Here is a 24,317-nt window from a genome sequence, read left to right as displayed (position 1 = left end):
AAGTGTTCTGCTTTAAAAAATGTAAACCTACTGTGTTGCTCATAGAGAGAGGGACCCGCATTTAATAACAACATAATGAATATGTGTAGAAAATCTCTATAATAATTCATCATAATGAACTTGAAGTAGCTTCAGAAATGCGTCTTCATCAAGGGATTTGAAGTAAAAGTTCTAGCAAAAAAAAATAATAATAATTAAGGAAAACTGAAGTGAAAATTGTACAGATATTTGAGGACTGAAGTGTAAATCCCGTGACGACTTACTTGGTAACAATAGGGGTGAGCAAAAAAAATTGATTAAACTGAGAAAACCGAAAAAAATAACAGAAAAACCAAATCATGAAAAAAAAACAAATTAAATTAATTAGAATATTTAAAAAAATTTTCGGTTCGGTTTCATAAGTCTGAAATCAAAAAACCAAACCGAATCAAAATTAATAAAAAATAAATCGCAAAAAACCGAGTCAAACCGGAAAAAAAAAACTCATTAGACATTACATAAAAAAACCCAAAAAACAATATAGTTTTTAGTTTTTAATATAAAATAATCTAAAAATTTGCATGGAGCCTTCTAATATTGATGCCTTAGCTTGGGTTAAAATTTCAGAATTTTTGGAGAAATTTAAAAATTTGATGAAAAATCACAATTTGACCTGTTTTACGTTGTTGGACATAATTTTCAATACGACCATCAGATTTAGTTGAAATTTTACGAGGAACCTTAAAATATAGTGAATAAAATCTGGTTAAAATTTTAGGATGAACAAATCTTGGTAGTGTAAACAAAAAAAATAAGGACCGTCAAATATAAACAAAATAATTCATTAAGGGTAAGTTGGTTATTTACCATTAAAAAATAAAACAAATCAGCTCTCCCTTTCTTTTATATGTTAACAACTGGGCAGAAATAGAAAGGAGAAAGAAAAAAAAGAAAAGGCGAGAGAGAAAGAGAGAAAAGTAAGGAAAAAACATAAAAAAACCAAGGAAAAAAATAAAAAAAAAAGTAAGAGAATAACTTTGTAAAATTACAAAGTCCAACTTATAAAACACTAATTTAAGGAAGAAGAAATTGAGAGAGGGAATTTGGCTAACCTTGGGAGAGAAGATAAATTCGAAGAAAGTCACTTAGTTACGCATGAGAAGTTTGCATTTAATGTTTGATCTAGATGTTTTTAAGCTTACTTGATTAAGTTAGGAAGTAATTCATAGAATTTTACTTTAATTTCCCTTAAATCCTTGATTCTTGAACTTAGATTTTTTATGGAAATTTGGAGAAAATTAGAAGGGGAAGCAAAATTATGAAGTTAAAGTGGAATAGCATGAAAACTAGTTGAAATAACAAGTAAATGAAGAAAAATTTGAGGGAGGAAAAGGAAGATGATATTTGGACAAATGAAGGAAAAGTGAAGGAATGAGTTTTGATGTTAATGTTTAGGAAACTATGTTTAATCATGATATTTGAAATATGTAAGAAAGACTAAATGAAGAAATAACATTGAATATAGTTCAATTTAAAAGAGAATTGTAGTTAAAAAGAAAGCATGAAGACAAGATATTTAGATTGTGTTTGAATATAGTTCTTACATATGTTTAGATAATTTAAATAATATGACGTGAAGGCATAAAGAATAGAAGGATTATTTGATGGAGGAATTATGAAAATAAAGCAAGAAAAGAAGTAACTTGATTTAAATATGTGGTTGTATGTAAAACGATGATATTATATTCGAGAATGAATTTTTATCATAACGAATAAAAATAATAATTAAATTACGTGCTTTGTGTTTCGGCACGTAAGAAAAATATTGATGGACTAATGATATAATGACATTTAATTGATTCAGGAGTTGTATCTGGAGTTGGTTATCAGACAGGAGAAGCTGGGCTATCATGAGCAGAAGGTAGGTGATTCATCACTTTCTTTTAAAATTCGAAGTTTCATTATTAGTTATGAGTTGTTTTATGACATATTGATATGGAAAAAGTAGAAGAAGAAACTTGTTTATAATTTAATAGGGATGTTGGGTAATTTGTATGAAATTACTAGTTTGATTGGTTATTAAAAGAAAATAGCCGGATGTTGGGTAATTTGTATGGAATTATCGGTTAGATTGGCCTGAATTTCATCGCACATAACACCATGACATGCCTCATACCTATTAGCATCAAAGAAGGCAATGGGCTCAGAGGTAGGAGAGGACATTATCGGAGAGATAAGTGCAACACAGGAGGCTGCAGATGCTGTGAGAAGTGTAGTTTTCGACAGCAGTGGGTGAAGAACCATCAGATGCTGATGGGCGGCAGAACGAGGGGGAGAAGACTCTAAACTGGGAAGCAGCTGAAGCAAAAAAGAGGAGAGATCATCAAAGAGTTGTAGACTTGCAGAGGGATCTACCAAAAAACCTGTGTTCACAGCAGTAGATGAAAGAGAGCTTGCCATAGAATATGTGCTGGCGGTAGTAACAGACTTGGAAAGATACAATTCTGAAGAAGGAGAACTTGTGCATGCATAATGATCATCAGAAAAACATGCAGATGGTGACATAAGGGCATGGTTATGTGATGGTGGTATGGTGGCAAATAATGGTGAGGAAGTGGGTGGTTGTGTCTGTGGAGCAAGAGGTGCAACAGAGCTACTAGGAGGGGTGAGTGGCGGGGCTGCTGGGTGAAAAATAAGGGAGGTAATCAAGGTGGGCAAATGTGTAGGCTGGGTAGAGATGGATGTGAGTGGAGTTATTTGTTCAGATTTTGCAAGCAGAAACACATTTTCATGAAAACAAACATGACGAGAGACGTATATACATTGAGACGCTAAATCAAGACAACAATAACCAAGATGAGAAGAACTATACCCTAAGAACACATATGGAGATGAACAGAAATCCAACTTATGAGCATGGTATGGACCCAAAAAAGGAAAACAGAGACACCCAGAAGTACGTAGAAAATCATAATCAGGTGTACGATTAAACAAACATTCAAAAGGAGAATGATTTTGGAAGATAAGAGTGGGCTTGCGATTTGATGAGATATACTGATGATTCAAATGAATAATTTTAAAATTATAACGGGGCATTGCCTTGTCCTAAAAGGGTAAGACATGTTTCAACAATATGACAATGGCGACGCTCGACGTTGCCATTTTGCTCATGTGTATGAGGACAAATTAACAGGTGATGAATACCAATAGTTTGAAAGAAACTGTTTAACTTGTGATATTCACTATTCCAATAAGTTTGAACAGATTTAATTTTACAGGAAAACTAACGCTCAACAAACAGTTGGAAACGTTGACATATAGAAAACACATTTGATTTGGCAACAAGAGAATAATACCATATATATTTTGTATGCGCATCAATAAAGATAACAAAGTAATGAAAAATATCAAAGGAAAACATAGGAGCAGAGCCCAAACATCACTGAATATTAAATCAAGTGGAGCTAAAGTTTTATGACTCATAGGTCGCAAAGACAAGCGGACAAGCTTGACATTAAACAAGAAAGCACCTAGAAGTACACATTATTTTATTTTCAAAAACTAACAAATTGAAAATACCGGAAGTAGGATGACCCAATTGACGATGCCACAGATCAGTAGTCGCAGAGACGTAAGGAGACCAATACGCTTAAGGAATAGTAGTGGCAGAAGACTCAGAAAGAACATAGAGACCATCAATACTCTGACTGGAAAGGAGCACTGCTTTGGTGCTGAGATCATTTACATAAAACATAGAGCGAGTGAAATTCAAAATAAACATTATTATCACAACAAAAATTTTGAACAGATAGCAATGGTTTGGTAATATAAGGAACATGAAGAACGTTAGATAACGTAAATATGCGTTTAGGGGACCGTAACATGGTATGCCCAATATGAGATATGAAAAAACTTTTACCGTCACCAACATGCAAGTACTCATTACCAAGATAGGGAGCAGAATTGATCAGAGTTGCAAGATCAGGAGTAATGTGTTAGTTCGCACAGTATCTGAGAACCAACTACCTGCAGAAACGAAACCAACAATAAGATGAGCAGAAGAGTAGTGGCTGCTGCTACGAAATTGAGCACATTAGTGGGTATGATAACTATGCTTTGGATATGATTGGACCTACAAATTCCCACAGAAGGGTTAAATTGTGGAGTAACGTTTCTGTCTCACTTTCATTCACTGGCGGTTGGGTTGGGTAAACATACATCTGACAAATATAAAAATGAAGAACAAGTACCAATTATTGAGTATCTATAATTAATTCATTCAAGTTAAAAATAAACCAGCTTAAATGCTTGAATATAATTTCTAAAACAAATTAATTTATATTAAAAAATATAATTTTTTAAAATATTTTTTAAACACAAAAATAAATAAATACCTACTCCGGTTAAACTTTCGATGGATCCACGGTGAAAATCTGAACAATTTCTTGATAGGGCAGGATCGAAATTGAAGTCCTTCTGTAGAAACAAAAAATAAAATTTAATTGTAGGATTAAAATTGGAGTCAGTGGTTTTGGACAGGCAGGCCAATCCACTCGAACGCAAAGGAGTAGAGAGAGACTACTCGTTCGGATTCCTCGCAAGATGCCTCGAATCGACAGGTGACTTTGCTTGAATTTTCAAAGTGGGCGTTCTCTCCTCAGTCAAACCCAATCCAAGTTATGTGCCACTTGTCTAGTAATACTGTACACAGCAGAATTCTAAGACCTTATAGTCCTAGCTGTCAAGTCTACCTTAATAGTGTCCCTGTTTTTCCACATGGTGGTGTGCGCTTACAAAATCGAAAATCGAAAGTGGAGTTGTCTATAAAATCCCTTCCATCCCTTCTCTTCTCGTACGTAAAATTCTTGTTCCTTAAACACACGTCTAAAGCTGTTGGGCTGAGTTATACAATAATAATGGCGGAAGATTGTTGCAGCTTCCAACTCATTAGCGGTGCCGGTGTCTTAAACGTGGAAGGACTCGAAAACTTCACGAGGACCACCAACCTCGCACAGCGTCGTCTCTCCTATGCTGCTGTTGCAGTTATTGGCCCCCAAAGTAGCGGTATACTTGCAAACTTTTTTCTCTTATGTACAATTAATAACAAGAGTCACATTTTCTTTTTCTTTTGTATCAATAGTGGTTAGATATTTGCTGTAGTGATCTGTACTGTATATGTGTGTTTATCGCACACTTAGCATGCAGAGAAAGCAAGTAAATTGTTTAATTTGCCTTCTTTGGTGAACAGGGAAGAGCACCCTCTTGAATAAGCTCTTTCGGACAGATTTCACGATGATGGATGCATATGAAGGAAGGTTTGGTGTTTTTAATTTGTTTTAGAAATGAGGATTCGTCTATATATTCTGGTTTTGCGCCATGATATGAAAGATGGTTTAATTAGCTAATATTTTCAGGGGTCAAACAACCCAAGGGATTTGGATTGGGAAGGGTATTGGTATTGAGCCTTTCACAATTGCCATCGATGTGGAGGGATCGGACAGCAGCGAAAGAGGCCAAGTATAAATTAATTAAGCTTGCTTTGCATCTAACATTACTTGATTTTGTTGTACAGAAAAAAATCGATTGATTGTTTTAAATAATTAGCTGTGCTTAATCGCCAATGGTGATTTCTTTGTCTAGCCCCAAGTGTTCAAAAAGTTTGCTTTCGACTTTCTAAGATTGTACTTTAAAACTAGTATCTACATATGGTCATTATGAAATAATCACAGTCTATTCTTATATATATATAGGAAGGTGTAACATAATTGATATGACGCCATGGCTTTAATTATTAGTAGCTACATATGGTCATTATGAATCATAAACTCTTAATTAAGCCTTTATTAAGTTAATTAATTTAGGTAGAGTTTTAATTGTAATAATTTAAATTCAATAAAATTATTCTATTACTTGTGTTTCTATCAACAATATTGTTATTAGAGATTTAATAGCGAGTGTCAAATTAATTCCACATATTATAGTTACGGTACTGCAATTTAAAGATTAATTTTATGATATCTGCTTTCAGGACGGCACAACAACATTTGAAAAGCGAAGTGCTCTCTTTGCTTTGGCAATTGCTGACATTGTAATAATAAACATGTGAGTTTAATTATTCCCAATATTTTCGTATCCTTATTTCTAATTTGTGAATATCTTCCCCTTTATTTTTGCATCTAAAATAAAGCACACATATACCAGCAAGATACTGGTAATTGGGGCAGGAATTAAAATGAATATTACAATCAAGCTATTATAAGTTCCTCGCTTTTGTTTAAGCTCTCCTTTGCTAAACAATCAGCCACGACACATGCTGGAAAGTCAACGAATTCACAATTAGCAGTTAATTTCCATTGGCAAGAATCAACTCGTGTTGAATTATTATTGTATACAGGTGGTGCCATGACATTGGTCGAGATAATGCTGCCAGCAGACCCCTTTTGAAAACAGTTTTTGAGGTACCCTAATCATTTGCCTTTGAGCCTATTATAATATTGAATCCGAAGGATCAATGGTATCCCAATGACTACCGTTTACATGCAGGCCATGACGCGTTTATTTGGCGCCCGCAAAACAACCCTGTTGTTTGTTCTACGCGACCAAACACCGGTAGTGTTTAATTTGTGCTCTGTCCCTAAACATAGATTTACATCGTTTAATTACATCTGTGTCTCTTAGTGTTAATCTGTCATATATTAATATATACGGGTGAATCTGTCTCTTCTGAGTGTTCATGTAGACTCCACTTGAACGTCTAAAACATATTCTGAGGCGAGATATTGATCAGGTGCGATATTGTTCATGTACTCTCCCTTGATCATTGTGAGACAATTGTTGTAAAATAATTCCTCTTAATTATGCACGTTCTTTACTCTTCTAAATTATACAGATATGGGCTGCAGCTGCTAAATCCAAGGCTCAGACTCTGGGTGATTTTTTTAATGTGGGTTGATTTCATCTTCCTTGTCTATGATATTATTATTATTATGATTATTATTATTATTATTATTATTATTATGGTTCTTTGACAAATGTTAATTAAAGCTTTGTCTTTCTGTTTTTATTATTAATATATCTTTTTCATTTATTTTTTTAATGAAATTAAGGTGGAGATCATTGCTTTGCCTAACTTTCTATACGAGAAGGAGAGGTTTAATGAGCAGGTAAGTTTAAGTAGCTTTTTTTTTTTCAGGGTGAGGAAGCATTATGTACGGATAAGGTATAAGTTGAGATCCATCGTAGGACGACAAGCTAGAGAGAAAACTATTAGATTCACATTACTAGTGATCAGGAATTTACTTGAATTGTATATTAATTAAGTGCAAGCCTTAATTACCAAATTAAAAATGGTGTTTATGCCTAAATCGTACCACAGAACCCTTGGTGTCATTAAACCGAATCGTCTATATTAATTAAGTAAAAGCCTAATAATAATAATAATAATAATGTAAAGAGGAGGAGGAGTAGGAGGTTGTGTTATTCTCATTTTATAGATCTTTAATCCACTCTATATTCTATTTTTTAATGCAAATATATCAAAATACTTCTAATTATATTTTTCACGAATGATGATAATTTTATTTTTCACAAATATTGACATTAAATGATAGCATTAAATTTATAACTAGTAATACAACTAACAGAAGTCTTGTTTTGTAATGAAGATATTTAAGTTTTATCATATTTTTAATAATCGCTTATCACCATACTTAATTTTTTAAAACATTTTTCCTTTTATTGTTAAATATTATTTTTATGATTTTAAATATTATATACCAATAAAATATTTATTTCCTAACATATCATATGGTAATTAAAATTCTGAAAGCTTCAATTTATATACTTCTTATTTTTTATCTGAATTAATTTAAATTTTAGTAATTAGAAAATACTATTTCAATAAATTTTTAAAATGTGAAAAAAAATTCAATAAATTATACTAAAGATAAAGGGTAATTTAGTCTAAGAATAAATCTTATAATAGATGTTGCACATGTGCAGTGTCACAATAATCATTCTCTTGGGTCAAGATAATCCGGAACAATGTAAGTGGAAAGGACAAAGAATAGAAATTTCTTGTTTTTTTATCAATAGAAAAAAAACAATTTATATCAAGTATTTTGGTTATTAGAAACTCTAACTGATTTTAGAGTGGTTTATATTAAAAAATCGATGAATGATTTTATATAACTCCTTAAAAGGTTGAGTGGTTTCTTGATTCAAACCCTTAAATGATGTCTTTTGTGATGTATTTTACAGGTTGCTCTGCTGAGGCAGCGGTTCATCCATTCCATCTCTCCAGGAGGTCTTGTTGGTGATAGGAAGGATGTTCAACCTGCTTCAGGGTTTCCCCTTCGTGTAGAACAGATATGGAAAACCATAAAGGAAAACAAGGATCTGGATCTTCCTGCTTTGGAGGTTTATTTAAATGCTGACTTCTTTTGCAAAAAATATTCATTTTAATTAGATTTTCTTGTGTGAATATGTTTCTCCACTTTGTTTGCCAGGTGATGGTTGCCACATTTCGATGTGAACAGATTGCCAAGGAGAAGCTCAGTAGCTTGAAATTGGATGGGGTATTTCTTTTTTCTTGGTTTCTTCTTTCAAATGTTACTGCACAACCTTGTTGTATAATTTATATCACTCAATAATATCAAATTGATTTTATTCAGACTTGGTTGGCAATGAGTAAAGCTCTTAAATCCGGCCCCGTATCAGAGTTCGGGAAAAAGCTCAGCTCTATTTTGGAAAGCTATCTTTCTCAGTAAGTTACATCTTGCTGTAAAATGTTCATTAAAATTTCAATATTATTTTTTAATATAGATATTAAACTCATGAAGATATTTTATTTATTCAAATCACTATAAGTTTGAGAAGGCATGTTGAGGAAACAAATAAAAATAGTATATTCTGGATTGAAATGCAATCAATACGATTATTTATACAAAAATCAACCATGAGAGGTGTATTCAACTAGTCTGATCTTGCGTTTATTCTCTAAAGGTCATCAATTCGAGTCCTACAAACCCCGGGACCACTAGAGGCTTATATATATAGTCATTAACTTTAAGCTCGTATGATTAGTTGAGGTGCACACAACCTGACCCGAACACACACATTAATCTAAAAAAATTATAAAAAAAATCAAGTATTACATGATGAAATCATGAATTTTGAATAATTAAATATTATAATTTATTTTTATAATTATTTGATTGTATTTTTATATATATGTTTTTAATTGGTTAATTGTAATGACACATTCTATTAATAAAGTTTGTTATTTTTAACGGATATAATTTAGGGGAGTCTCTAATATTATTTATGGACCATACAATATTGCTTTTTGAATAGATATGACAAGGAGGCGATGGATTATGAAGAAAGCATTAGAAAAGACAAACAGCAACGGTTAGAAACAGAAGCACTACAAGTAAGGCCTTAATGTGTGAACATTTTCCTTTTATGATTTTAATGTACTAATATTAAAAATTATTAAAAAAATTATTTTAATATATTTTTAAATAAAAAATACTTTTAAAAAACAATAATGCCTGCAATATTTTTCTATTTTGACTTGAGATAGTCACGGTTGCCAGTGATTAAGTTTCTGGTCTGTGATGTAGTTTGTATACCCAGCTTATGCTGCCATGCTGCAACATCTACGTTCTACTGCACTGAAAAGCTTTAAGACTAGGCTGGAAAAGACGGTGAAGGAGAAACGAGGAGATGGATTTGAAGAGTCTGTTGATAATTGTGGTTGGTTCGGCATGCTCGAATTTGAGAGAGGATGTGAAGGTAATGTAATGTTGTATATGCACATATCATCTGTTTTTTTGTTTATTTTATTCTCTTAAAACTTGGGATATTATATATATTAAACTATAACTAAAAGGAGTCAGTGTTTTACTGTGGACTGCACTGTCCAGTCCACAGTAAAACACTGACTCCTTTCTTCTCTTTTTTTTTTTTTTTTTTTTAAGGTTATCTAAGTTTTTTTAGCTGTTTTTTTATGCTTTTTGGGATTTTTTTTTCTTTTTTCTTTATTTTTTTAATTAATTTTTTTCGTTTAGTTTAATTTGTTAATGTTAAATTTCTTTCTATTTAGTTATTAGACTTTCATGACACATATCTCGAGTTTCACGGGTTAACCTGGTTTCACGGGTGAACCCAGTTAATTCCGGGTTGACCCGTCAATTTTTTTTTTTTTAATTTTCATAAATATTTTTTTTTATTTAGTTATCAGACTTTCATGACACAAATACTGGGTTTAACAGATTAACATGGTTTGACGAGTTAACCCGGATTTTTTTTCTTTTTAATTAATTTTTTTTGTTTAGTTCAGTTTGTTAATATTCACTTTTTTTTATTTAGTTACCAGACATTCATGACACAGATCCCGGGTTTAACGGGTTAACTTGGTTTGACGAGTTAACATGAATTTTATTTTATTTTTTGCTTTTTTTTTCTTTTTAATTATTTTTTTCGTTTCGTTTAGTTTAGTTTGTTAATGTTAAATTTCTTTCTATTTAGTTTTTTTTCTTCTTAGAGGTTTTTTTTCTTTTATTTGTTATTTTTAATTAATTTTATTTAATTAATTTAGTTTATTAATATTAAATTTTTTTCTAAGTAGTTCTCGACTGATGCCTTTAGTTTTTTTTTTATGCCTTTGACTGTGAACTGCACAGTGCAGTCCACTGTGAAAAGGCTGATGCTTTTTTTTAATTAATTTTTTTTGTTTAATTTAAATTGTTAATGTTAAATTTTTTTCTATTTAGTTATCAAACTTTCATTACACGGATTCTGGGTTTGACAGGTTAACCTGGTTTGACGAGTTAGCCCAGTTAATTCTGGGTTAACCCATTAATTTGTTTTTTTTCTTTTTAACTATCAAGCTTTCACGATGCAAATTCAATGTATGACGGGTTAACCTGGTTTGAAGGGTTAACCCAATTAATTCATATTTTTTTTCTTTTTTTTCATTAGTTTTTTTTTTCCTGTTGGTTTTTTTTTTAACTAATTTATTAAATTATCACACTTTTATGACACAACCTTGCAGCCAGACCCATGTCCAATGTTATTGGGTCTGGTATTGCAATCCAGACACTTTTATGCTAAGGGTTAACCCAAGTTTAATGTTATTATTAATATTATAAACATTACTCTTGGATCAGGCGTTGCAACCAAACCTGAGACTCTTGGGTATAACTTTGTAAAAAAACCTAATAGTTTTAAATCTTAACTATTTTTAAAATGCAAAAAATAATTGACCCGCGGCATCGCGCGGGGCATGTAACTAGTTAAGAATAAACTAAAACTGCTCGGTGTTTCACTGTGTAAGTCCACAGTGAAACGCTGAGCAGCCTTCTCCTTCTTTTTTTTTTTTGTTTTTTTTTCTATGTCTTTATTGGTTTTTTTTTTTTTGCTTTTTTCTTTGTGTATTTTTCTTTTAATGAATTTTTTTTTGTTTAATTTAGTTTGTTAATGTTAATTTTTTTATTTAGTTATTAGATTTTCATAACACGGATCCCGGGTTTGACTGATTAACCTGGTTTAACGAGTTAACCCGAATTTTTTTTGATATTTTTTATACAAAAACTATTAACCCACGGCATCGCGCAGGTTATGTAACTAGTATATATATATATATAGACACACACACTACTTATTTAGTTTGTTGTATATTAATACCCTGCTCTCTATCAGATGCAACTATAAAAAAAAGGGTTAGTGGCTGGCTTGCTGAAAAAGTCAATGTCAAGGATAGACTTCGCGGGGACATAGAGACACTTAAATCCAATAAGAAAGCCGAATATAAGGTAATTTCCTTGGTATTAAAATCCATACCATCTTTCCCTTGTATCTTTGTGACTTATTGTAATTTAATTTTGGGTTCTTGTACAAACAAAAATAAATAAAAATATATACACATATATATTCAGAAGGGAAAAATCAAAAAATAATAACAGTGAAAAAAAATCAAAACATCCAGAAAATAATTAAAAATTAATTGAATAGTTTAAAAATACAAAGATTGAAATTTGATTGTATATTTTATTGACTAAGAAGAGAATTGTTTATAAAACAAATCAATTTGAGAAAAAAAATTTAAAATCAAATATTTATGAACTCAATTAAATTTTATTAAAGGTTTAATTGAATTTATACAGGGTATGGTTAAAAAAAATTTAATTTTAAAATTAAAAAAAAAATTACTGGTAAAAAAACAAAAAACAATTATCTCTTTATATTTACTAAATAAATAATTATATTTTTTTCTGAAAAGTAAATAGACTACTGCAACACCGCACTGCATAAGGGCGACATGCCTAGTAATGCATATCCGAGTTTGGCTAAGAGGCACTTGTACGCCTAGTCCAGGCCGGCATAGGCTTCGATAAATTTCTTCAATTTTGTGCTCAGTTAGTTATTTTTTTTTTTTAAAAAAATCTTGTTAAGATTTATCCCTCTTATTTTTCTACACCTTTTGTTTTTTACATAGTTTTAAAATCCGGTCCGGTTTAAAATCTAGGTTCTAGATTCTGACTGGATCACTGGATTTTGACCTGATCACCTAGTTAACCGGTTCATTTTTTTAAAAAAATCAAAATAACATCATTTTAACAAAAAAGATCAACAAGTTTGCAACTGGGTCTTGCCAGGTCAACCCACCGGGTCACACCGAGTTTTTTTTTCTCCTGTTTTTTCTTCAACCCGGCCCGGTTCTAGCCTTGGATCAGCCAAGTTCTAGGTTGATTCGCTAGGCCGGCCCGGGTTTTAAAACTATGGTTTTTCAATATAATTTCTACATCTTTGGAATTTTTAATTTCTTTCTTTAAATACTTCACCATGACGTTGATTTTCTTGTTCTGACTCCCAATCATCCAAAAACATATATTCAAGAATTTATGTTGCCTACTGATTAAATTCTTGCATACTGAGATAAATTTAGAAAATTATGAGATTCGCAATTTCATACAAAATATATTCAAATAAAACATTATATTTTTTTTTGAAATATTCTACTTAATAGTCACGTAATACTTGGTGTTTTCTTATGAAGTCTGAAAGGAAGAAAATCAAGGAAGAAAAAATTAAGAAAGGAGTAACTACGACTGCGGGGGTCGTGGCGGGGGTGACGGTGGGGGCGGCAATGACGCTGGTTAGTGATCCAGTCACGGCAAGTGCAACAGGGATAGGGGTGTCGACTGCAACAATACAGCTAATTGATATTGCGCGTGATATTTTTCGTAGAAGTTAGTTAATATTTAATGTACCAAATCTTATGGTCTGCTCGTGTTGATTTCCAGCTTTGTTTAATTAAGTTTTTATGTTATATTATTTAAACATGTGATTATATAAATGTTATTTTTTAATTAAGTGTTCTTGTTCATTTTCATTTTTTTATTTTTTATTTGAATGCATCAAATTTTATTATTTGAAGGCATTAATTTTTAAATTTTCTTATTATCAAATTTTTTTATTAGATTATGCCAAATTGACATATGGTTATTAAATTGCTGGTATTTTCACCTAGTGAACATTTTACTTCATTTCTAACAAGTCTTTATATTTTTAATTTTTTTTTTCTATTTGAATGCATATACTTTAATTTTTTCTATTTGAATGTATGTACTTTTTTTATTTTTTATTTGAGCTTCTATACTCTTAAAAATTTCTCAACGAGTGCTATTAATATTGAAATTCGACAAATATCCACTTTCTAATCTTATATGGGTCAAACTTTATCAAATTAACATGACAAAAGGAAATGAACTCTATTGGTCATGGCATATCTTTTAGGAGCTTACTTTTTTTAGTTAAGATTGTTTCTAAATATTGTTTCTTGATATTGTATCAAAAACATATTAGCCCAACATTCACAAGTTTACCCTATTTTTTAATAAATATTAAAAAAATTCAGTACAAGTTAATAATAAGTTTATACAAATTTCAAATCAAAATTCATTTAATATAAAGTTTATTAGAAGTAAGGTTTTCACTTTAAAGTACACATTTTTGGTGATAATATGTGTCAATTCATTTATGTCAATCTTTCGATGTATGCTTGGAATTAAAAATTAGACGGTATAAAGCATTTTTAATACTTAAAGATTTGCCTTCAACTCAATAGGTTAAATTCTTATATTGAAACACACACACACAAAAGGGATGAAATATTTATACATTAAAAAAATTCCCTTCAACCCAATATGTTATTTTTTTTTATTAAGATCTGTTGCACCTAACATCATCAATAACCTTTAAATTTTAAACAAAAATAAAAATAATATAGGACATCTTGTTCTTAAAAAGAAAAATATTTGGATTAAAGAATCGACATATAATATTACGGTCACTAGAAATTTTAACTGATCAATAAAGATTATATGATACGAAACTGATTATATAAAATAAAAAATATTATTACCCCTTAAGCGTCTTACCTAGGATAGGCTGCATTACTGGTTTTGTCTTAAATTGCTAAGAATTTATTGTATTATATTTTTTATAGTCTATCTATAATAATCTTGATTTTGATACTAGTGAATATTCAACTAGAAATATTTTTTATTTTGATATTAGTAAATATTACGTGAAGAAAATGTATAACATCCATGACTTTAATTTCAGTGAATATTGGAGTTCCGAATAATTTATAATTTTAGTGTTCATATTTATAATTATGACATTAATAAATATCAAGAATATTCTCAATTTTGATATTAATGAATATAATATTCATGACTCTAACATAATAAAATAAATTTATTTGAATAAATAAAAGAAACTATATGTATATTGGATGTTGGCTTTTTAATGTTTGCAAAGTTTCATTGGATTTTATAAACATGTTATAAAATTTAAAAATACATGGAAATTTTTTTTTAATATACTTTTTTAAAAAAATGCTAAAAAGCTAATGCTTAAACATGCATAAGATTCTATAAAAAAAAAAATTCATGAAAAGCAAATGTTTTTTTTAAACAATGTCAGAAAATATCACTTTGATTTTTTTTTATTACTCTGCCACATGCAAACGAAAAGAAAAATTAGTGTGTGTGTGTGTGTATATTGGGTAAAAACAAAGACTTTTTTTCTTCCTTTTTTGTGTGCACAAATTAATGCATAAAAAAAAAGGGACCGATGGTTAATTATAAATGCATCGTGTTAAGTTGGCCTTCATTTCAAAAGCCAATACTCGCAAAAAACTGCTGACCAGTTGCAACGATGAAGATCTGGTGATAATTTGATAAGCAAAGCTACGTGGCGAAAACTTTCTTGATGGCTTAATCAAGTTGAAATCCAGAGGCAGAACACCCAAAACAAAGCCAAGTCTTCGACTGGTCTCTTGAGGTTCTTTTATCAGGCGAAAGTAATTTGTGCCCGTGGCCGGGGATGGGGCTGTCAAGTGATGGGAGTTTTTTTGAATGTCTGGTGGGTTGGGTCAGTAGTGTCTGTTGTGAGGGAAAGCAAAGATTCCCAGGATGGTTGTTTGCTGGAGTTCTGAAGGAAAGCCAAAGTCCCTCTCCTCTGTCTTGCCCCCCCCCTTCCTTCGTGTACTCTGTGTAGCCTCCTCTTCGCTTTTTATAGGGCCAATCTGCAATCCTTAAAAAAAAAAACACACGTCCCTTATCTCCTAGTATGGTAATCTTGTAGATGAAGATGACTACTGCTTGGATTTGCTCCGTTTTGGTGGATTGAACACACCAACAGTACTGCCATTTTTGGACTGTTAGAGTCAAATTGTCTTCGCGTCAGAGGAGAGTTGTGAGGGCGAGGAACACTGAACTGACTTATAGGTTTTGTGGCGGGCAATCTAGTGTAACATTTGGTTTCGGTTTGACGAGAAGATTAGGTTTAACAGAGGCCGTCTGGATGGCTTCTTCGAACGATCTCCCCTGCTCCAGAGGAAGGAGAGGATGAATAGTTTTTGGAACGATGTCGTTTTAGGGTGGAAAGGGTCATTCTTCAATTTGCCCCCTGAAGTTATGATGTTTTGTAATCATGCCTTTATCTTTGAGAATCTCTTTTTTTTTTTAAAAAAAAAAATCACCTTTGATCTATGCAATTGGACTCTTGAATTTAACTGTCATTTATAAAATAGTCCTTGGTTTTAATTTTTTTCTATTTAATCCTTAATTGACTCCTCAAACTTTTAATTCTTTTAAAATTACCCCTAGTAAAATCAATTAACCCTCTTATAGTATCCAAGCCTATTTATTTCGGTCCCTGAAATTTTATTTCTTATAATATTGACCTAAATTGATCTTGAACTTTGATATTTCTACAATTAAGCTTTTGATTGTATTAATTAAATTAATTCAAAGTTCAATTAAGTTCTTCAACTTCTCAATTCTTCCAATTTTAAGCTAAATTAACTTTCAACTTTATAATTTCATCCTTATTAGTCCTCAAACCTTTAATTTGTGTTGTGTCTTGACTAAATTCTCAAATTATTTTCTAATGTTTTTTCATCAAAACCCTAGTTCATCTATCCACCCTTTCATTTTGAATGAATTCACCTGCCTGATTAATTTGTGTTATATTATTGTTTTCTTATAATTTAAATTATTTTTTATATTTTTTTAGAAACTCAAAATCAGGTTATGACAGTTACCCATTCTTTATAATATTTACAATGTAAAGACATTGAAATTTTTCATTTTCTTTTGGCTTTGTATAGTAAATTTGTTAAAAAAAATAGACATGAAAAAAAAACTTATACTTCTTTCAAAAATATTGAAAACTTTGAAAGTAGTAAAGTTTCCTAACCTTCAATTTGTGTTGTCAAAAGAGCCTAAGCCTTATTTTTTTTTTGCCACCATAATGGTTGAAATATAGACAAAACATGTAATTTGTTTTCTATTTTTTTTTTAAAAAAACATTGGGCTGTATAATTAAAAAAAGGGCCTCGTCATGCGGGCCCTAATGAAATGGGCTAGGCGGGCTGGCGTGGCTTGCCAAGCCCAGCAGCACCTGGCCCTTTTTATTTTTTTTCATATTTTTTATTTCAATTAATGCTTTTTTTAAAAAATAATAATTATTATATTTAAATTAATATTCATTCTCTTTTTTATTTTGTTTAGAAAATATTTTTTAAATGATAATATTTTTTTATTATGCATTTAATTTTAGAAGTTTTTCCGATTCATCTATGATTTTTTTTTTAATCTTTTGTGTAGATGAACTATATTTTTTAAAATAAAAAATATTTATTTTTTGATAATATTTTTAATATGTATAGCCTTGCATATTATTTCTTATTTTATTTTATTTTATTCAATCAATTTAATATATTTCTCTATTTATATTATTGTTTGATTAAAAAAATATTTTAATAAATAAAAATTAGCAAATATAATCAAGTAAATATCTCGTCTTAAGAGATTGAATAATTTTAGGTTGAATAATATAATAGCAACGGAGAGATGATTTGCTAATTTAATAAATATTTTTTATTTCTCAATTTTTTAAATTTTCTTTTTAGATGTCGTTAATGAATTTATTTATTTATTTATTAGCGCACATAGTTCTCAGTTTATTTAATAATTATATGTATACACAAACTTTTTTATTTACACTTGAATTTTTTAAATTATAAAAATACATTGAAAAAATCTACATATATAAGTATTTTTATGAGAAATAAAAATATTAAACTTGTTGTAGGGCGCGGGTCATATAACTAGTAGATTTATTTATAGTTTATTTAAACAAAATACACTATAGCTCCTAGTTTTTCTTCAAGATAACAAATCACATCCCTAAATAAATGTTAGATTTGATCTTTTAATTTCTAAATTTTAACCCCTTAAAAAAAAAAAAAAACACAAATTTAGATTACAACAAACCTTGTGTACAAATGGAGATTCCTAAACTACAATTGTAGATCTTTCGAACAAATAGTAGTGGAGCTGATAGTTCAAACGGAATGAGATGGTGATAAGTCGTTGGTACAATATATGACACCTCAAAATAGACGATGTCACGTTTTATTGCAAATAGAAAATGCAAGTCACTTAGGCGCACACAAATTAAAAATGACTCGAGTCTCACTTGCGATGAAAGTTCACAGCAAGGGAACTAAAACACATAATTTTAAGAGAACTTGAATATCCTAATTGTGCAAAAAGAGTTTGAAGATTAGTTTAGAAAATCTCCATAATTGAGAGTTGATGAACTTGAAGTAGCTTTAGAAATGCCTCTCAAAGGGATTTGAAAAACTTTGGTGAAAATTCTAGAAAAAAAAAGAATAAGGAGAACTCAAGTGAAAATTGTACAGATATTTGAGAACTGAAGTGTAAATCTCGTGACGACTTAATTGGTAAAAGGAATCGATCAAGTCAAGATAGAGAGATTAAAAAAATAAAAATTCCTTGAGGAGTAGATCCCGTGATCAACAGAAAGAGCCCTTCCTCTAGTTCTAGTAGGTAGGGAGCTTGAAAACAGACGGTTTAGAATTTTTGTGTCAGGTGCAGCCTAGAAGAAGCTGCAAGAGAATCTATCCCCTTCTTCCCGGAAGTGATCTGTCTGATAATTTTCATGGAGGCATCACTTTCACTTTAGCTGCTAGGGCCATTAACCTTCCCATGTATGTTGCAAATGATTCATTGGGTAACTGACGGTCTACTTGTCAAGTAAAGTCTCCAACATTTCATTTTATAGGGCGAGTGGGCACGACATCGATGTTGTAGCAGAACTGCTTGATGAACTTGTCGGCCGCCAGGGGAGGCCGGTTGATGCCAGGGAGAGTGTCAAGGAAAAGATAGAGGCAAGGAGCGTCGAAGGTATTTCATACCCGGCTTGCTCATTTAGATGAGGAGCAGAAAGGGAAAGATTGACCGAAAGGCTGAATTGAATGTCCCAGTATCTCATCGGTGCTAGCCGCGATATAATATAGAATCAAAATGTTGCAAAGCACTAAAGCCGTATGAGCATTACATATAGGTTGTATTTGAAGTTTCCTCTATCTCAGTAGCTTTCTTCCACATGAAATATTGAAGTATACAGCTTCTTGTTCAACTTGATTGGGAACCTTTGTCGTTGCTTATGTGCTTGTAATACTGATTTTTCAATAGATATGACATGTAGGCGACTCATTTTAAAGAAAGTATTAGAAATGACAAACTAAAAGTAAGGCCTTAATATGTAAACATTTTCGTTTGCTTCTGTAATTAGGTGATACCTCCTCAGTAATGCCTGCAGTATTTTTCTAGTTCGAGTCGAAAAACTGTCACTGTTTCCGGTGATTAAGTTTCTGGTCTGTTATGTAGGTTCTATACCCAGCTTATGTTGACATGCTGCGTCATCTACGTTCTAGTGCACTTAATATTTTTAAGACTAGGTTGGAAAAAAAAGGTGAAGGGGGCATCTACAGATGGATTTGAGGCTTCTATTGATCCTAGTGTTCAGCACGACGTGCGCAAATTTGAAAAAGGATGTAAAGGTAATGGAATGTAAGCCTTCTATTAATTATGATTGGAGTCGGGAAACCTATTTATTATTAAAATTAATTTCTAACAGGCAATGTCATTTTATTCAGTTTCCTATATATTAATGGCTTTCTCTTTATCAGATGTCTCCATAAGTAAGGAATGGGATGCTTCAGCAGTCAGGGAAAGTCTTCTTTTTGACATTGAGAAAACAAAATCCAAAACGAATTGAAAACTAGATTTTATAAGGTAATTTCCTTGTATTAAAATCCATACCAGTTAGGGAAATCTCTTTCACGTTCAGGTGATGTTTCTGAAAGGAAAACTAGGATGGGATGTTCAAGCTTTAAAAGCCTGATCAATCTTCTCGCTGCTCGAGGTGTCCAAAGACCACGACTGTTCCAAGGCCCTCATTGCTCATAGCGGCGAAGTTTCTTATACGTATACAAACCCAATAATATATTATATATGTACATGTATTGGAATATTCTACTCAATAATCACGTTGCACGCATGGTGTTTTCTTTATAAGGTTTACAATACCTTGAAGGCAAAGGGTGTGAGAGGCGTAGCGAGGGAATATGTGGCATGACAGGGGCAGGAGTTGGAACGGCTGGGTTGGCCAACTGACAGCCCAATAGGTTGGGAGGCTACGGGCCTAACAGACCCAAACTCCTGCTTCTTTTTTTGCTTGACCCAGCCTAGGCCCGCATAGTTACCAGTCCAGCCTAGTGACCATGAGGGCTAATTATTTTGGCCTATGCATGTAAAATGTAGTGGTCGGGGAGGGGGGTTTGGAGCAAAAGCAACAGGGGAAACTTGTCTGGCCGGAGGAGGAGAGGCTGGAGGCGATCCTGGTGTTGCAGGGAAGACCGGTGAGTGGTTGGTGGTGGCAATGGCAGCTGAAGCGTGGCGGTGGAGCTAGCTAAATTGGTGGCCGAGAGGGGGGGAACCTTCCCACGTATGTTGCAAATGATTCATTGGGTAACTGATGGTCTACTCGTCAAGTAAAGCCGCCAATAATTCATTCTACAGGGCGAGTGGGCACGACATCGATGTTGTAGCAGAACTGCTTGATGAACTTGTCGGCCGCCAGGGGACGCCGGTTGATGTCAAGGAGAGTGTCAAGGAAAAGATAGAGCAAGGCCAGTGACCATGAGGGCTAATTCTTTTGGCCAATGCATGTAAAACGTAGTGGCCGGGGAGGGGGGTTTCGAGCAAAAACAACATGGATTAAAGAAAATTTGAAAAAAATATTGATGAACATTAATAAAAAGACCTGATTGAGAATTGTTTTAAACATTTGGGATCAAATTGATTAATTTATGGATTTGGGACTCAATTGAGAGTGAGTATATAGGTTTAGTCCTAAATTGCGTTTTTTTAATTATTATTAGTGGGGTAAGAACTCAAAAGCAAACAACTTAAGGGTCCGTTTGTCTACGCGGCTGCGGCTGCGGTTGAAATAAAACGTGGCAAATATATGTTTGGTTACAGAAAAAAACATCGTTAACTGTTTATGGATCCCATCTTTTATTGCGTTGCAAACTCAATAATCGCAAAGCAGCAGGAGGCTTGTGTTTCAACAGTAAACAATGGGAAACACATATTTACGCACTGTGTAACTTGCATACACTGTACACTATATGCATGTTACACTGTTCATGCTAATTAATTAGCATGAACAGTGTAACATTCATATAGTTTCGGTCGGACCCGTTCCGGCCAAATCGGTTCCGGTTCAAAGCTTAAAATACATTGAACCAGGTCCAACCCAGTAAAATAAAAATTATTTTTAATTTTTTAATTTTTTTTTTCAAAAAACTAGTGTTTAACATTATTTAATGACACTACATAAATTAGACAGAGATCGCTTGATAAAGTAACATTTGCAGAATTTGATCGCAATTCCAATTTTGTTCTTGATTATATTTTACCTGATGTTATTGCGCGTTTAAAAAACCAAAAAAACTGTAGTCCTTGTCGGATGTATTTCATACGTGATGGAATTGTAGATATTTTAATGGAACAATAAAAAATATTTTATATAAAGTATTATTTATTTCATGATGTAATAACAAAAGTTAAATTTACAATATTTAAATTAAAAACTATCAATATTAATATATATTTTTTAAAATTATTTTATAACCTCAATTTCAAAAGCATTATTAACCAAACACATTAAACTACTTTTTTTCAACCTCAATTTCAACCACAGTTTTAACCAAACACCTATTTTTTCAAACTAACCTCAATTAAAAGTACTTTTTATAAAACAACCTTTTTCAAATCATAACCACAACAGCTACCGCAATACCAAACATATTTTTATAGTAGAAGTAGACTCGTGAAGACTTACTTTAATAGGATTGTCCTTGCCACTTCTGCCTTAAGATTCCTCGGCAACCCAGAAACACAAACACAGGAGGGAAGACACTTCAAGAGTTGTCGTTATTGTGGTTGAGTTAGATCGTTAATAAAAATGGAGCAAGACATGCAGCTGATTGATGGAAATGGCAAGTTCAACGTGGATGGACTCAGACTTCATGACAGCCACCAAGTTCGCGCAGTCCGGTCTCTCCTATGCTATTGTTGCTATCATTGGCTCACAGAGTAGCGGTAAGCAAGTGTTCAACTTCTTAACTTCGTGTTGATTTATTAATCATTTTTTAATATATAGTCATTGATTAAAATGTAATATCAACATCCCGATGATTTTAGTCATTTTACATGGAAATATCCTATGCGTTTCAAAAGTAATGTTTATTCCATATTTCAACAATATAAAGTTCTTGTTGAAAATTTATTCTCCTGCACAATTCAACAACTACAATATGATAATGGTGGAGAATACTTATTAACAAAGTTTCAAAGTTCTCTAGCTAAACATGGAATATTTCATCGCTTGACATGTCCCACCTATACATCCCCACAAAATGGAATTGCTGAACGTAAACATCGACATATTCAAGAAATGAGATTGACCCTATTAGCACAAGTCTGTCTTCCAAACTGTTATTGGGTAGATGCCTTCTTAACTTCAGTATACCTGATCAATCATTTACCAACAAAAGTCCTTAATAATATAACACCTTACTTTGTTCTCCACAAATCTATGCCGCGATACTCTGACATGCGAACATTTAGTTGTGCATGCTATCCTTATCTCAGATCATATGAAAAACATAAGCTAGCTTTTAGAAGTAAGCAATGTATTTTCTTAGGGTACTCAAATCAACAAAAAGGTTATCGGTGTTTAGATTTTGCTACAGGTAGGGTGTTTATCTCCAGGCATGTTGTTTTTGATGAAGACACTTTCCCTCACTTGGATAAAAGTCACTCTTCAACCACTCCTGCGAGCAACCAGTCTTCAGGTACTACTTTTTCTTCCAATATAGTTCCTTTAATTTCTCATGCACAACATTTCAATTTTACTCCACCTGTTATAATTCCAAACTCTTATGCTACCGAAAGTCCTCCTTACACTGAAACTCCACCCTTGCAACCTTCTGCAATTGAAACTCCAATTCCTACAGCTTCTTCCACCAATCATGTGTTGTTAACTGATCCTAGTTCCTCTCCTCCAATTCCTACACCTTCTTCCACATATCATATGTCATTATCTAATCCTAGTTTCTGTCCTGCCATGTCACCAGTACTGCCTTCCCCAGTACTGCCTTCTTCCACAAATCATGTGTCATTAATTGATCCTAGTTCCTCTCCTGCAATGTCCTCTATACTGCCTAGACAGATGGTTACTAGATCCCAAACAGGAAGTCTTAAGCCTAAAGAGTCCCCTGGTTTTAAAACCTTTTATTCTACCCGACATCCTCTACAAGTTTTATCCAGTATAGTCATTGAATCTGAACCTACTTGTTTCACAAAGGTAGTATCCAATCCACATTGGAAAGCAGCGTTGGGACGTGAATTTGATGCGTTACTGGCAAATAACACTTGGTCTCTCTGTCCTAGACCTTCACATACACATGTTGTCAGAAATAAATGGGTGTATAAGCTAAAAAGACATCCTAATGGCAGTATTAATCGCTACAAAGCAAGACTTGTAGCTAAGGGGTTTGAACAAATTCCTGGTATTGATTACTTTGATACCTTTTCCCCAGTAGTGAAGCCTGCTACCATCAGGTTAATCCACTCTCTTGCAGTCCCGTTCAAATGGAATATTCGGCAATTGGATGTTTCCAATGCCTTTCTGCATGGTATTCTAGATGAAGAAGTATACATGGAACAACCAAAAGGTTATGAAGATCACACCTTTCCTGATCATGTATGCTATCTACACAAGTCTATTTATGGCCTCAAACAAGCTCCTCGAGCTTGGTTCAAACGCCTCTCACAACAACTGATTGACTTTGGTTTTTCAGAATCCAAGATGGATTACTCATTATTTACATACAATTCTGACACTTTATATGTTTTTGTGTTAGTATACGTTGATGATATAATAATCACAGGATCCAACAGTCAAACAGTTCATTATTTTATTGATCAACTACAGAATATGTTTCCAATTAAAGACTTGGGTGAATTAAGCTTCTTCCTTGGTGTTGAAGCACTTAGGAACCAAGCTGGTTTACATCTGTGACAGACTAAGTATATCACTGATTTGCTCAACAGTACCTACATGCTTGGTGCAAGGCCTCTTCATTGTCCATCATCTTCTGGCTCCAAACTCTCATCTACTGCTGGTGACCTGTTAGAGAATCCAACTGAATATAGACGAGTTGTAGGGGCTCTTCAATATTGCACAATCACAAGACCAGATTTTTCCTACTCAGTAAACCAATTATGTCAGTTTATGCACTCTTCGCGTGAACTTCACTGGATAGCTGTCAAACGTGTCTTACGCTATCTCAAAGGTACTATTGAGTTTGGTCTTCT

The 24,317-nt window shown here is 32.4% G+C and overlaps 1 protein-coding gene across 28 annotated transcripts in view; it reads left to right on the top strand.

Moving 5' to 3' along the window:
- Positions 1 to 4,765: 4,765 nt before the first annotated feature.
- The window catches only part of LOC18103868 (protein ROOT HAIR DEFECTIVE 3 homolog 2), a 207,976-nt gene continuing 188,424 nt past the window's right edge, over positions 4,766 to 24,317 (top strand). For 7 of the 28 annotated variants that reach the window (XM_052445890.1, XM_052445888.1, XM_052445893.1 and 4 more), the window contains exons 1-15: positions 4,775 to 5,043; positions 5,228 to 5,294; positions 5,394 to 5,496; positions 6,008 to 6,081; positions 6,374 to 6,437; positions 6,523 to 6,588; positions 6,719 to 6,766; positions 6,869 to 6,922; positions 7,086 to 7,142; positions 8,239 to 8,397; positions 8,487 to 8,555; positions 8,652 to 8,743; positions 9,334 to 9,412; positions 9,606 to 9,777; positions 11,686 to 11,798. In XM_052445890.1, coding sequence (XP_052301850.1) covers positions 4,896 to 5,043; positions 5,228 to 5,294; positions 5,394 to 5,496; positions 6,008 to 6,081; positions 6,374 to 6,437; positions 6,523 to 6,588; positions 6,719 to 6,766; positions 6,869 to 6,922; positions 7,086 to 7,142; positions 8,239 to 8,397; positions 8,487 to 8,555; positions 8,652 to 8,743; positions 9,334 to 9,412; positions 9,606 to 9,777; positions 11,686 to 11,798 — 1,365 coding nt within the window. In that variant the 5' untranslated portion in view covers positions 4,775 to 4,895. Of the gene's footprint in view, positions 5,044 to 5,227; positions 5,295 to 5,393; positions 5,497 to 6,007; positions 6,082 to 6,373; positions 6,438 to 6,522; positions 6,589 to 6,718; positions 6,767 to 6,868; positions 6,923 to 7,085; positions 7,143 to 8,238; positions 8,398 to 8,486; positions 8,556 to 8,651; positions 8,744 to 9,333; positions 9,413 to 9,605; positions 9,778 to 11,685; positions 11,799 to 24,317 lie in introns of all 28 variants that reach the window. The other 21 variants (XM_052445887.1, XM_052445891.1, XM_052445892.1 and 18 more) reach the window with 9 other exon arrangements.

The sequence above is a fragment of the Populus trichocarpa genome, chromosome 12 (genome assembly GCF_000002775.5).
Source record: "Populus trichocarpa isolate Nisqually-1 chromosome 12, P.trichocarpa_v4.1, whole genome shotgun sequence".
NCBI classification, from domain to species: domain Eukaryota; kingdom Viridiplantae; phylum Streptophyta; class Magnoliopsida; order Malpighiales; family Salicaceae; genus Populus; species Populus trichocarpa.
The sequence above is the reverse complement of the archived record's forward strand: the minus strand, read 5'-3'. Positions and strand labels throughout refer to the sequence as shown.